Source organism: Miscanthus floridulus, chromosome 1 (genome assembly GCF_019320115.1).
Source record: "Miscanthus floridulus cultivar M001 chromosome 1, ASM1932011v1, whole genome shotgun sequence".
NCBI lineage: Eukaryota > Viridiplantae > Streptophyta > Magnoliopsida > Poales > Poaceae > Miscanthus > Miscanthus floridulus.
Window position 1 is genome coordinate 201,057,356 of NC_089580.1, and position 13,900 is coordinate 201,071,255.

Below are 13,900 nucleotides of genomic sequence, written 5' to 3' on the forward strand. Positions count from 1 at the left end.
AAGGTTGATAGATCAGCCAGAAGCAACTTCATGGATAGTCTGACAGTAGTTCAAGGCTAAAGTTTATGGAGCTAACCTCTCCCAAGCGATCGCGTGCACCAAGGAGAAATCCATAAATAGCAGACAATACAGTGTAGAATACATGAATGTCCAAAAGGTAAATCTGCATAAACGAATGCTTAATATAAGAAATATAATTTTCAAATGTGATCAAGAGAAACTAGACAGAAGTCGACTCATTATTTTATAATGAGCTTACGACAATTTCGTCTAGAGATATCTAATGTCAATTTTTCAACAGTCATAATTTGTTTGCATATTGTGCCTGTGATTCTGACACATAAAAGGAGTTAAGAGAGCTAGAACTAGAAGCAACCAAAGGTTACTTACTGACAGCACTGGAGCCCATAAAGAAACGATTGTAAGAGCATTATGATTATCTGCAAGCATTGTAAGAACAATTCGATTACACACATTTAATCATAAATATTTAGAAACAGATGGACACTTCTCAAAGTTCTGAAAGGAACAATTTCCAAATACACAATAATGAAATTTTATAGGATCAGAGGGTGTGGACAGGAAAAAATATATCATGGTAACATTTGTGGAAAAAAGTAATGCATCCATACTCTTTGAGACAAAGTCATGCCAAGCATACTGCAGGCCTCTGAAATTGATTATAGTTCTTGTTGGTTTTACAAGAGGTTTTATCTGCATAATAAAGGCCAATGTTTCAGGTCCAAAGGTCAATAACTATGAATTGTTAAAAATGAAAAACTAAGCTTTCCTGGAGAAAATAGGTGAATGAAAACTTTGCACCAAGAATTGCAATCCAGAAAGTGGCGTATCTGCACAGTAAATATAGTAAATAATTAAGAAATTCCAGTTTGTGAGCTGGATGACAGAATTATGTTTCAAAGTTCTACAGTTACTTGATATAGTCAAGGACACTCTCATGCATGCCTCTTCCAACATAATTATTCTCCTTCAACAAAAATAAAATGTCAGATATTCTCAGTAGAAGACATCGCATACAAAGATTTCAAAAGATAAGAAGTCAGAATATGCTAAAGAAGGACAAGACCTGATGCATCCACTTAACAAGGCGTACAGCAGGCCAGCGATAGCAAGCCTCAGCCAAACCATGGCAACAAGGGACACTCGTAAGTACGCTGATAATTATCTTAGCGCCCACATATGCACTGATTACAAAAACATATATCTTGAATGTTGCTGACTTTGTGCCATCTTGAAGTGCCTTGCTAGAAAATGATCAGACTATTAGAATTTCATCTAGTAATTCTCCAGGACAAAAGGTTCACTTAAATATCAAGTGCTGATATGGAGTTGGGACCAGATAATCTCACTTCATGATTAAGTTGAGCGGCCAACTAGAACTATTCTACAGTTGAACACAGGTAAATTTAAACTCATCAGTTCTACAGCTTTTGAAAAATCAAATTCATCGTCAAATTTTTACCACTTAGCACTTCGACTTTACTGTATTACTAGTGAATCTTTGGCAATATGACTGAAAACTGTAAATAGCACATAGCATGTGCCAAGTATCAGAATTGACCATATTTCAACCAAGCCAGTAAAAAATCATATTGGATAAGACAGACGACTTCAGAATTCTTAACTTTTGAATGACATTACAAAGTGTTACACGCCGAATATCAGGATTGAAATATTTTATGGTTTCCAAAATTCATCCCGAACCATGTAAAAAAGGCAAATGTGGTATTTGTTGCCCCTTCGTGTTTCAAGGCCTCAACATGTGTCATTACCATATGATAAATGACTTCAAGACAGTCTTTCATAAGTGAACTCTTTTTAATTTATAGGGTAAGAAAGAAATTTTCAGATATCACAAATGGATTTAAAAACATACATATATAGGTAGCAAATCGCAACTGAAGCTACAGTAAACCAGCAGAATCGCCATGCCACTCTGGTGATTGCAGATCGACGAGACGTTGAATAGGCACCATACATCATTAGAATATCCAATAGACCTTCACAGTAACAAAAGGTAACAAAAGAAATTAGCCATCAGGACAATTTACACAAATCATCATATTACAGTAGGTAAAAGATCTGTGCTCACTCTCAATAAATTTCATTACAACATAAGTAGGACCCAGACTAAGAAGTTGCAATATGGTCTTCCTGTCAAAACTACCATCATTGAAAGCAATGATAGTTAGTCCCTGCATCAACACAAATAGAACCACACATAGGTTACACCAAACCAAATGTATAAAAACATTAAAGAAGGCAATATAAAGCACCTAATGATACATCATACGCAAATTAAAAGACAGAATCCATTCTCATGGCCATATAAGGACAAAAGAAGTCAACACATCTACAGGTAAACATCAATTTCAAGATGTTTATGGTAAATTTTCACTACGGGTTGTAACATACAAAGTCAAACCTATACATAGATGGAAACATGCTCGCTCATAGCGAAGCAATATACAATCATGGAACAGAAATAAATCATTGATAAATACTTTTGTGCCAAGAAACAAAACAACAACAATGTCCAGCTAAATTCTCTCTTTCCCGTGCAAAAAGGTCCCAAAATACAAGCCAATATTTGCTTTAAGCAATAAAACCACCGACAAGTTAAGGTCTTTATTAATAAACTCCATACAAGAACGTATGCATCGGTCTAACACCAATTTGTTTTAAGTATTGGAAAAGCCACCCAGGACCAGTCTATTATTGAATACCCAGGTGTAGCGGTGATGCAAGAATCTGATGGAAGACATTATAGTGTGCCACGCCCAAGGGAATTAAAGGGGTGCATTGCTACTAACTTCATAGAGTGCCACGTCCAAGGGAGGTAAAAACAGTTATCATGCGAGAACATGTATTTGGAGAAAACTTGTGTGTTTTTAGAGAAGGGGGTGGCCAAAAAACTTAATTGTGTTATTGTTCATCTAGCAACTCAACACATGGAATAAAACCAAACTAAGAATTCCTTAAACCAGTGGGTACTCAATCCCAAACAAAATAAGGAATAATGGTAGCATGACTAGAGTTTGCATTCACCTGAAACATCATAATAAGGAACATCCAAAGGCGATGAAAGCTGTGGTAAAGATGAAGAAAAGTCCTATGTTCCACAAAAGATGTCTTTCCGTAGTGATGATTCCTACCTAGCAAGCCCTGGAAAACCAAATGCGCATCTTGTAAGCAAAACAGACAAACAATTCGCAAGAAATAGAAGCAGTTTTGTAAGCCTATACTGAAGCTTGGTTAAAGTGAAAATGGGCCTTATCTCATTGTTGGCAACATGGTATGATGGTCAAGAAGCACAAAACGTATTACTTACAAATATACAAATACTGATTTGGTGACAGATACTGAAAGATCAAAATAATTGTGATTATGATTAATATAAAAAAACCAACCTTATCCTTCCTACTGGGCTTCGAGAAAAATGGGTCGCTCAGCTTCCAAGGCCATCCTAGGTTAAAGCACTTATGAGACCTAGAAGAAACCGTCAAAAGATTATGAGAAATATAAACAAATCGAGAAACAAAAGTAACCTGATTGATTTGCTTATACCAGAAAAACTCATTGAAATCATCATAATTTCTCCATTCAGAATGTGGTGCACGCCCATTTTTATTATTGGCTGCTTCCTGCAGCAGAATCAACACATTCAACATTAAGAAAACCATATAGAACCAAAAATAACGAGTGATATTAGCTCACCAGCAGGCACACTTACCGCTGCAATGATTTCATACAAAGGATAAATGACTTTGTCAAGAAACGACACGACACCACCAGAACTACAGCTTTCAGCTGGCTCTGCAGTTTGTTTTTGCAGAATCTCCCCTAATTCTCTTGCTAGCTGCAAAATTGAAACAGAAAACAAATGTTAAGGTCTTTAGTAGCAGCCAACACATGTTGGAATCCAACCCAGACATTGGTATCCGACAAGGCAAACTTCAAAAACTGGGATTTGGGTTCATCATTTTGATTGCATAGTTGCATACTGTGAACATGGAGTAACCATGATGGAATAGCTCTTTATCATATTTTATTTGGGTCTGAAGCATAGCACCCTCTAACTAGTTCCTCCCTCTCACATAGAACATCTCCTACAATCCTCACATATCATTATTTTAAGAAGAGACGGGGTAAGGACCCTGCAAAAGCACACACGCCCACAGCAAAAATAGTTTCAAACTTATGTGTCCGTTACACTGAGGCATGAGCATAACTCTAGCCACAGCGACATGAGAAAGGGACATATGCCATACTGGTGTGTGTCACTGAAAAAAAAAAACAGCTCATGGAGTAACATTTTCACACAAAAACAGAAAAATAAAGGAAAATCATGCAGCATGAAAGAACATAATAGGTAACTTTATTAGAATCATACAGACTCACATGATGAAATATGTAGCATAAGCCCTCTGGAATAAATCGGACGTTGGCAGCTTCTCCCCACATCAAGTAGTACAAACACACATATAGCAACTTCTTTTCCTTTGTCAATGAATCAGTGCTAAAAGAAAACCATGCAATATCTTAAAACCAAATGAGGTGTTGATACGGAGTTCAGTAGATAAGAGCAAAGTATATTAAAAAATACATACTTATCCCAGACAGGACGAAGGGGCAGATAGTTGCACCATTTGATATAGTTATCAAGAGCTTTAGAAAACACAGCATGCACGGCACCCTCATCAATTTTCTGTATAGAAACAAAAATACTGGTAAAGATACAGGTGTGAACAACTCCAAGCAATACAGAGATAAATATCTTGGGGCAGAACCTGGTAACTGATCACATTAAACTGTTGCCAAAGCAGTGTATTTTCTAAAAAAGGACAAAGGTAAATCTCTGAATTTGAATGGTAGATACTGTAGCAACATTGATGATCAGGCAAAAGAAATTAGTGGGTACTGAGTACTATGTTTTTTTAGAGTGTACTGAATACTATGTTGTAGCGGGCAAACACTTGACGATCACGTTATACTTTTTACTATGAGCATCCTTTCTATATCTAGAGGATCAGCAAATCTGATCATGGAACTTCAGTGTATCATTAATATTAAAACTCAAACAGCTGCAAATCACAATCAGCATAAGCCTGTAACAAATAAAACATATTGCTTGGAAAGCACAGCCAAATAATAACTCAACCGTGAATATCAGGATATAAACATAGCTGCCTCTGTCATTACAGTTTAGAATGTCATTTTTAGATTTCATATGATTAGCAAACTGAACAGAACTATCATTAGGGCTGAAAACAGTCAGTAACGATATCTTTTATACAGAAAACGATTCCTGGTCGGTCGGTAATGGTCGAAAAGTCATAAACGACATCATGTTTATGGAAACGATTCCCAGTAAATGGGATCATCCATTTCTGCTTTCAGCCCTAACTATTTTTTTGAAGCCTCTCATCTGAGTACAGTTGTAGCATATGTTCATGCACACACACACACGCATCCACGCGCACCACACTCACACCACACGTGCACGACTAGACCTACAACTACACACAGAATAGAAGATCGCGTCCTTCTAGAGATCACCGAAATCATCGTAGCTTCGTAGTCGACAGGAACATCGCAGTCCCTTTGTGGCACTGCACGAGAGAGGCTGTAGATTTTATTTGGGAGCGAGTCCGGGTGAGAGACGCGAGTCCGGGTGAGAGACGCGAGTTCGATTCCAGGAACCGAACCCGTGCCGGCTGCATGGCACTGCCGCCACTAGCCACTCAAGCCTCCGCTCGGTCTGTTCAGTCCTAACTATCATCAATGCGTTCATCACATAGGCTAATGGCCAGCACAGAAGTAGAAATTTAAATAGATAACAGATAAGCTTTTCAATTAAAAAAACTCAGAAAAGAGCCACTAACTGAACTTTTAGGCATATTACAAACGTAAAGAAAGGGACCATAACTCAAGAAAAAAGAATACCAGAAAAATGCTAAATTATTGCTAACATGGCAAGCTATTGTTGTTATTTAAAAAAAATAGCACTAATCATGTCCAAAATTATGATACGCAATAAAATAATGTCAAACAAACAAATACCGGTTCGTTCCCTGATAGTTTTCCCACACGAGATTGTTCATTTGCCAATAGGTGAATGATATGCTCTCTTTGGTTTTTCACATTATCCCCCTGCAACAATGAAGAAGGGTTATAGCTTATTTCCACAAAGCCAACAAGGCTTCAAAATATTGCCAGATAAAGTAAGACAGCATAGCAAAGTTATAACTGCACAAGGATATATATTTACATAATTTGAAATAGAGCATGAATAATGATGTATGAGTGAATGCCATGTAATGGCATTGCTTTCCTACCATCTGACTCCATCCGTTGAACAATGACCAAAGATGCTCCTATGAATGGGCTCAAATTCACAATAAATTACATGTCATCTATGAATGGGCTCAAAATTCATGATGCATATAGAATTTCTATTCATATTATTTTACCACTATTAGGGCTCCTTCCTCTACTGTTCAACTTAATGAATCTGGATCGTTAGCATGTCTATGATCACCCAAAAGGACTCAGCTAGCTAACTGGCTGGTGCCTGCCTACAGTTAAAAGATCAACCATACATTAATTATACGATTAAAAGTTCAGAGACCATACTTCACATCGTTTTTTACACCTTTCTTTCATATAAACCTTAGAAGCATGACACAGATTATACAGTCAAGGTTAGGAAGCAAAATAGAGACAATAAGGAATTGGACAAGCTGCACTTTCTTAATATAGTTTGTATGTAGGCCGTGACCGATAATACCTGTTTTGCAATTTGCAACAAGACTTAAAAACGTAGTAGCAAATATGCAGATTTACTTATGAAGAAATCCGATCATATAATTGGCCATGAAGATCAGCAAATCTATTCAGACTTTTTATCACTTAGGTTGGCAACTAACATTTCTCATCTATTACCGTAGCAGTATTACAAAATGTGCATGTTCCACTGTAATACGATTACAGTAGTTATCAGCCTGGAACAAGCATATGAAGATTGATATGAAATATGCACCTCATAAACACTAACCTGAAAACCAAATACACATTGTAAAAGATCCAGGATATCCGAATTCCTAGCATCAGGGACTGAAAAGGTACCAGGAAGCCTGGGCAGATCCCTATGGTACTGCGGAGTTGATATTGCTGCCCTCACCTGAATTGAAACAATTCATATGTATATAGCCACCTCCAGATCCAGCAAATTGGCAATAAAAAAATACCTTACTCTGAACTATTACCTCCGGAAAATTCACAATTGCATTAGTGGTAGAAGTCAAGGAATCTAGAGGAATAATATTATATGGAACAAAATCCTCCGTCCTTGCTGCGTCCTTTTGCATGACCTTTTTCATCTGACCAAAACAGAATAAATAAATAAACTGATAACAAAAGGTGAGACCCCGTACTGGTCATGATTATATTCAAAGGGTTGAATTTGAAGGAACATAAGTTCATAACCAGAAGATATCAAACAGTCACTTAGATTTTGTACGCAACTTACTCAACGGTGCGATTTGTCACAAGAAGATCATTGACATAACACTAAAAGATAGATAATTAAAGAGCTTGCCAACAATCTACATCCTCTGCACTCAGCACACTATTCTAGAGAGGAAACGTAGCGGCAAGGTGAGAAATAAAACTGCAGTGCCATTCTCTACTTTTCAGCATCTCAAAGATACAAGTCCATATTATGATTCAGGCACATTAAGATTTAAGGTAGCTTCAACGACAATCTGCTATCGCTCTTTTAGATGCCAATCTAGATGCTTGACACTTGATACTTGACTCATAGCAAATCAAGTCTGGATGCATGCAAACCAAAATTATAATATGGTTTCTGTAAGGAGCATATCCTTAATACTTGTGTTTCAGGCACACATTTATACCTTAGATAAAACATTTAGCTTGTCAAACCCATCATGCTGTTATTTCTTTATGAAAGAGAGCTCAATGCATATGGAGGATCAGAACGTTAGGGCATGTGTTTGGTAAATTTCAGTGTAACCAGAACTCCAGAAGATCATCTTCTGAGCAAGTCTTTGGTGATATCTGCATACATACACATAGAAGCTCTTGACAGAATTGGAGTTTTAGCAAATCTTGGAAGATTGGTATTGCCTTCTTATGGCTAGTAGAGAAAACTAGAGTGCTACCAGCCGCAGGTTACAGTGCTGCGTGTTACCAATCACGGTAGCATCTAAACACGTGCATGAAAAATTATGATTAAAATATGAACAGATAGAGGATACAATCATCTTGCGCATACAAAATTTGAAACAGAACAAAAAAAGGGAAATCAGCACATCAATAGTTGCAGGTTGCAGATCAGAAATGAACAATTGCACCCACAACTATCCATGTGCTGATTCTCTTTTTGACAAACTGCCCAACACAATATCTATAGATATGACCAAGAAGCTGTATTTTTTTCCAATTTTCTGAAATCAAGTACAAACAACTAAATATCAAGGATAAGAATTCAAACCTCTTCAGATATCAAATTTTTTGCATCCTCCGGTGATATTTCCTTTGTCATATCCTCTATTACTGACCATAAGACCTTCAAAGTCGCAAGTACTTTTTTGCGCTTCCTGGTTTTCCGTTCCAGCCTGTTCAAAAAAAAATGCAGACAGGGAACATCATCCAGTGACACAAATTTATTTATGTTATGCTTAACAACATGGCACAAAAGGTAATGAAGTACTAGGATTTTGTAAGTTTTTTACAGAAAGTAAATGCAGTGTGTTCATTAAACTGCAGAGAAAAACTTACTCTCCAAGGTTACCGCTGAACACAGCTGATTCCCTCAGCTTCATTTCATCTTCAATCAACTCATCCACTTTATGCTTTTCTCTATAAAGCTTGTAAAATTCTTGCAATTTAGCAATATCCTGACTTCGGTCAATAGCAACACCTTCCCTCTTCGCTAGTTTTTGCTAAATTCATAAACCAGCAAGTACTGTTAAAAAAATATACCTAAAGTTCCGAAGGTCTAATTTAGAATAATATGTCATCTATGGTGCAAATTGATATGGTGTGGTACTGTGGTGTGACTGGGATGTGGGATGACCCCAAGGCATTATTATACGATACAGCATAAAGGGCTTCAAGGCTTAAACGAAATAGCAGCAATCACAATGGAATGTAGACAATCTACTACAAGGACATATTATCAAATTGCTAAATACTCCCTATGTTCATAAGCATCTGTCATTTTAAATAATGCAGCAAAACATTCATCATTGTTACCAGTAACAGGTAAAAACATCTAGAATGGCCTTATAAAAATAATAGTAAAAGATTCACATACAAAAAAGGCATGGATTCATGGTGATAGATTTCTATGGTCTTTACCAACAAAATATGAAAAATGGAAGTTTTTTCTCCAATACTGTAGAAGTTCAAAAAGGACATCTTAAAGTATGAAGTCACATAAGATGTGTAAGTGAAATGGACATACCCTGATCACTGACATTAAACCGGTTTTGAACTGCAATACTCCTCTCCCTTCGCTGTTGGGATCCAAACTCTGGGCTAGCGTGTAAGCATGCTCACAAACTGCACGAAGTACAAACATAAACGTTACCAGATCAAACCAAGTTGCACACTGCCTGTTTCGATTGTAAAATATTCCATTTTAAAACCGAACTGTATTTCAGTGTTGGCTTTTGTCATCAGTTCGTCACCATACATTGACATAACCAAGGACCCCACCAGCTAGTTGAAGAACAAAGTGGCAATCGGCAAACGATAGGAACCTGGCTAAGCGGCATAAAACAACATTTTTCCTAATTTTATTAGACAGGTCGAAATAAAACAACAGAATTGGTGTAACGTGTAATATAACTTAGTTGCAGAAATCTGAACGAGTTTATTTAATCATTATCCTTTGATTTGGTGGAAGTTTGATTTTCTGTAGTGGAGTACCACAGTACTGTTCAAAGGATGAACTAAGCAGAATATGGAAACTGGAATGATGTCCAAAAGTATAATCAATGATACAGGCATCTAAATTCAGAGAACTACTGATGCATTGAACTAAATTACCTGCTAGATACATAACGGCAGCAAGGTGCCAATGTCCAACTAAGCTAAATGCATACAACTAAAACTAGCCTAGCCATGATTCTAAAACAGTGGCAGCTAATTACAGAGAGAATATGCTAGCACTCTAGCAGGCAACATGAGCAATGTAGGCAAACAAAAGCCCAGTGTCATCACAGGCACCCGATGCATGAATAAGCTGGAGGGGAAATTACTCTAGAAGAAGCAAACCACACACCATGTCAGATATTCATAGATTTATATGAAAAATAATAAAATTCTAGTCACTATTTCACTAATAGACAATGTTGGCTTAACCAAACTATCTGCCAACTTCAATAACGTGACACAAGTGACCAGGTTTGAAGTGAAGCATAATTGTCCAGAGTTATGCCAAAAAACTAGAGAACCAGCATAACGAAGCAGTCTAACCGCTACTAGAACAAGGGAGGGACAGCTAGTCAGCAACAAGAATGAGCGATAACCAAATCCGTAGCAACGGGCAGTCGGGCACGCACTGCTCCCGAGCTCAGCGGGACAGAAATGATAGCGAGACTTACGGATCCTGGCGACGGTGGGGTCTTCATCCTGGATCTCGTCGGCGGCGCGGAGCACCTCATCGATGTGCACGTTGTTGCCGAGCGACGACGGCACGTTCCCGGCTATGCCGGTGACCGGCTGCCCGTAGGCACCGACGAGCTGCTCCCCGCGCAGCGCCGCGCGCACCAGCCGCTCCCAGTTGGCCTCCGCCCTCGCCATCGGCGGAAGCCCCTCGGATCTAACTAGACGACACCCAGCAGTCTAGCCTTTTGCGCGCTCAGAGGCGGCTCGTCATGGGCCCCGAGCCCGTCCAAGCGTCTGCGATCGACTGGCGACGGGGATCGGCGCTAGGGTTCCGAACGCCGCGGGGGCGCGGAGGCGTGTGCAACGGAGGTGGTGGCGTTCGAGCTGTGGGCGGGGAGAAGAAAGGAGGAGCAGTGGGCTAGTTGGGGGGAGAAGGCAGCGGAAGCGGAAGCGGAAGCCGGAGAGGACGCGAGGAAAATCTCAGAACTGGACTCGATGAGATCTAGGTGCGGCTAAGGCTGGATAACGAGCCAGCTCGGCTCGTTTGGGCTCGGCTCGATCTGGCTCGTTAAGATAACGATTTAGCTTGGCTCGGCTTGTTATCCTAACGAGCCAGAAAGCTAGCTTGGCTTGGCTCGTTAAAAGCTCGAACTGGCTCGTTAAGCTCGCGAGCCAGGTATAAAAAATACACAAAATATAATATTTGCATTTATTTAAAGTTTGAGAATAATAATAATACAAAAGAAATGATTCTAACAACCTTAAATCAAATAAAAAAATTAATATGCACTAATATATATACAAGTATAATAAAATACTATAGTATTCATACATCTAACTACCCTAAATAATACTTTTTTTCCTGAAAGCTTGGCTCGTTTAGCTCGTGAGCGGCTCGCGAGCTGGCTCGAGTTGGCTCGTTATAGTTAACGAGCTAAAATCTTAGCTCGGCTCGGCTCGTTATCTTAACGAGCCGAGCCGAGCCGAGTCGAGCCAGCCACGAGCCGAGCGAGCTAACGAGCTTCGAGTTTTTCGTCCACCTTAGGTGCGGCGTGTCGTGCAAATCTGCGCGTCGAAAGGCGCCACTTGCCGGAGCCGGACCAGGCCACACGAGCCCACCGCTGCAAGTCTGCAAGGAGTTTAAGCGGACAAGTGAAGGTTTCGTCAAAAACCGCACAAAATCACTCTATCTCCCGTTTTGGTTTTGGGAAGCTCAGGCGCGTGATGACACGTTTTTAAGGAAACTAGTGCCTATATCTGAGATCTATCTAGAGATGTAGCATGGCAATTTGTGGTTTCGTGAGTAGGGTACCGAGCACGCAACGGTGACTGCCGAGGCGACCCAAAAGAACGCGTTTTTTTTTTTCTTTCCTGCTTGGAGTTGGAGGAGGGTAACGCGGTTTTGAGCGACCCTGTGGAAACGCTGAGAAAAATAAACGACGGATGAGGAGATGAGTCCAAGTAGGCCGCGAGCCCGCCAATCTTCGGGAGCCGGTGAGTTGTCGTCGAGCGAGTATTTTGGGCCGATAATTCTGAAACGGGCAGATTCAGCCCGACAACGTTTCTTTAGAGTAGCATATGAACGCCGGGCCCGAGTTGGGTCGTTGCATGGTGCTAGAGATGACTGGTAATATTTTAAACTCAAGACCCAAGAACCAGTGGACCATAACTTGAGCCAAATTATACATGGACAGCCCCACATTGTTCCGCGATTAGTTGCGTGTCATTAAACTTGGTCTAGGTCAAGGACGAGTGGACGACTATGACAAGGAGTGGTTTTTATAGCGAGGGAGATCAGCCAGCCATAGCCATTGATTTGACATATATTGTACACTCATAATACTACTTCAGTTCCGGTGTGCGACTCACTTCGCCATCGATAGCAGACTAACACAGTTCACAGTGCATGAGCAATCTAATCCACTTCACCGAGCCAGCAATGGTCGCTTTCAATTCCTGCTGCTGCTCCAAGACGTCCAGTAGCGGAGAGACGATGCCGAAGACGGGTAGTTTTGCATAGCCGCCTGCACACGGGTTTTCAAAACTTTACGTCCGAACTGCAAATCAGATACGTACTAATGATCCACCCACCGTCCTGCAATGAATTTCTGATGAGATGCGCAGATTTTAGGTCGCCATCGGCCATAGCCAAGAAAAAATGTTCAGAAACAACACAAACCAAGCAGAAGCAGAAACAATCGCACCGCCCTAGCTCACCGTACCCTCTTTGCCTGGCTAGTTGCCGTTCTCGGTTCTCCTACGTACATGCATTTCTATTCAGCAATTGGTATTGGCAAGCACCGAATGCAAGTGTTTGGATGGTTTCGAATTTGGAATTGGAAATCGAGTTCAACCGGTATTCAAAGCACTTGCTTGCCGCATCCCTCAATACGAAGCCTTGCCCCTCTGTATTACAGGGAATCGAGTCTCGCGACAAAAAAAATCGCTCCTTCCTTCCTCGTGTTCGACGCCAGCGAACCAAGCAGCCCCTCCATCTTCATCGATCTACCGGTGGCTCCTCCTCCTCCTCCTTCGGTGGCAGCTATAACACCCTCGGTGTTTCACCATAAGTCATCTACTAAAATATGTCATGAGCACATACTTATGTGTAATGCATGTGGTGAAGTGAGTAGATAATGCACTGTGTTGGGTTCATAAATCCGGGGTCCCTCGCGAACCGGCTTTCCCGCAAAGGCTCGGCCCAAGCAGACAGCGTGCAACTCATGGTCCGACCCAAGTGTCTAAAACAACAGTGCAGAAGGGCAGTCCAGTCACCGACTGGAAGATCAGGCCAAGGAGAAAAAGCGCCCGCTTGTCGACTCTTGCCCACCTCTCCGACCGGAGCGCTCACTTCGGTCTCCAGCGCCTTCGGACGGTCTCTCCGACCGGAAGGCCTGGCAAAGCACTACCTCCGACTCCGACCCCACGTCTCCGATCGGGGTATGCAAAGACCCTGCTCACTGCTCTTCTCCGACCAGCGCAACCAGAGCCGACTGGGACCAACCAATCGGGGACGCCCGCCCGGAAGGGACCAGGGAACGAACGGAGAAAGCAATGCAAGACGCTCAAGTCAAACCATGATACCAGGGACCGTACCTTGTCACCTACAGGAACAGTGTGGCAGAACCGTCCGAAATAGCACGCTTACGGAGGTGCTCGTCTCCCACCAGACACTAAGCACCCCGAAAACATACTACCGCGAGCGGTATCCGTCGGACACACCCCAAGGGAGAACCCG

The 13,900-nt window shown here is 40.9% G+C and overlaps 1 protein-coding gene across 1 annotated transcript in view; it reads right to left on the reverse strand.

The window, feature by feature from the left end:
• Positions 1–11,097, reverse strand: part of LOC136450348 (callose synthase 9) — a 30,645-nt gene extending 19,548 nt beyond the window's left edge. Inside the window, exons 1-21 of the mRNA XM_066450749.1 lie at positions 10,659–11,097; positions 9,515–9,612; positions 8,827–8,990; positions 8,540–8,663; positions 7,290–7,403; positions 7,079–7,204; positions 6,085–6,174; positions 4,632–4,729; positions 4,423–4,540; positions 3,755–3,880; positions 3,589–3,665; positions 3,432–3,510; positions 3,070–3,186; positions 2,114–2,216; positions 1,898–2,021; positions 1,088–1,265; positions 936–988; positions 791–851; positions 633–714; positions 391–440; positions 77–163 (exon numbers count right to left, since the gene is read on the reverse strand). Coding sequence (XP_066306846.1) covers positions 77–163; positions 391–440; positions 633–714; positions 791–851; positions 936–988; positions 1,088–1,265; positions 1,898–2,021; positions 2,114–2,216; positions 3,070–3,186; positions 3,432–3,510; positions 3,589–3,665; positions 3,755–3,880; positions 4,423–4,540; positions 4,632–4,729; positions 6,085–6,174; positions 7,079–7,204; positions 7,290–7,403; positions 8,540–8,663; positions 8,827–8,990; positions 9,515–9,612; positions 10,659–10,857 — 2,268 coding nt within the window. The 5' untranslated portion in view covers positions 10,858–11,097. The remainder of the gene's footprint in view (positions 1–76; positions 164–390; positions 441–632; positions 715–790; positions 852–935; positions 989–1,087; positions 1,266–1,897; positions 2,022–2,113; positions 2,217–3,069; positions 3,187–3,431; positions 3,511–3,588; positions 3,666–3,754; positions 3,881–4,422; positions 4,541–4,631; positions 4,730–6,084; positions 6,175–7,078; positions 7,205–7,289; positions 7,404–8,539; positions 8,664–8,826; positions 8,991–9,514; positions 9,613–10,658) is intronic.
• Positions 11,098–13,900: the final 2,803 nt, after the last annotated feature.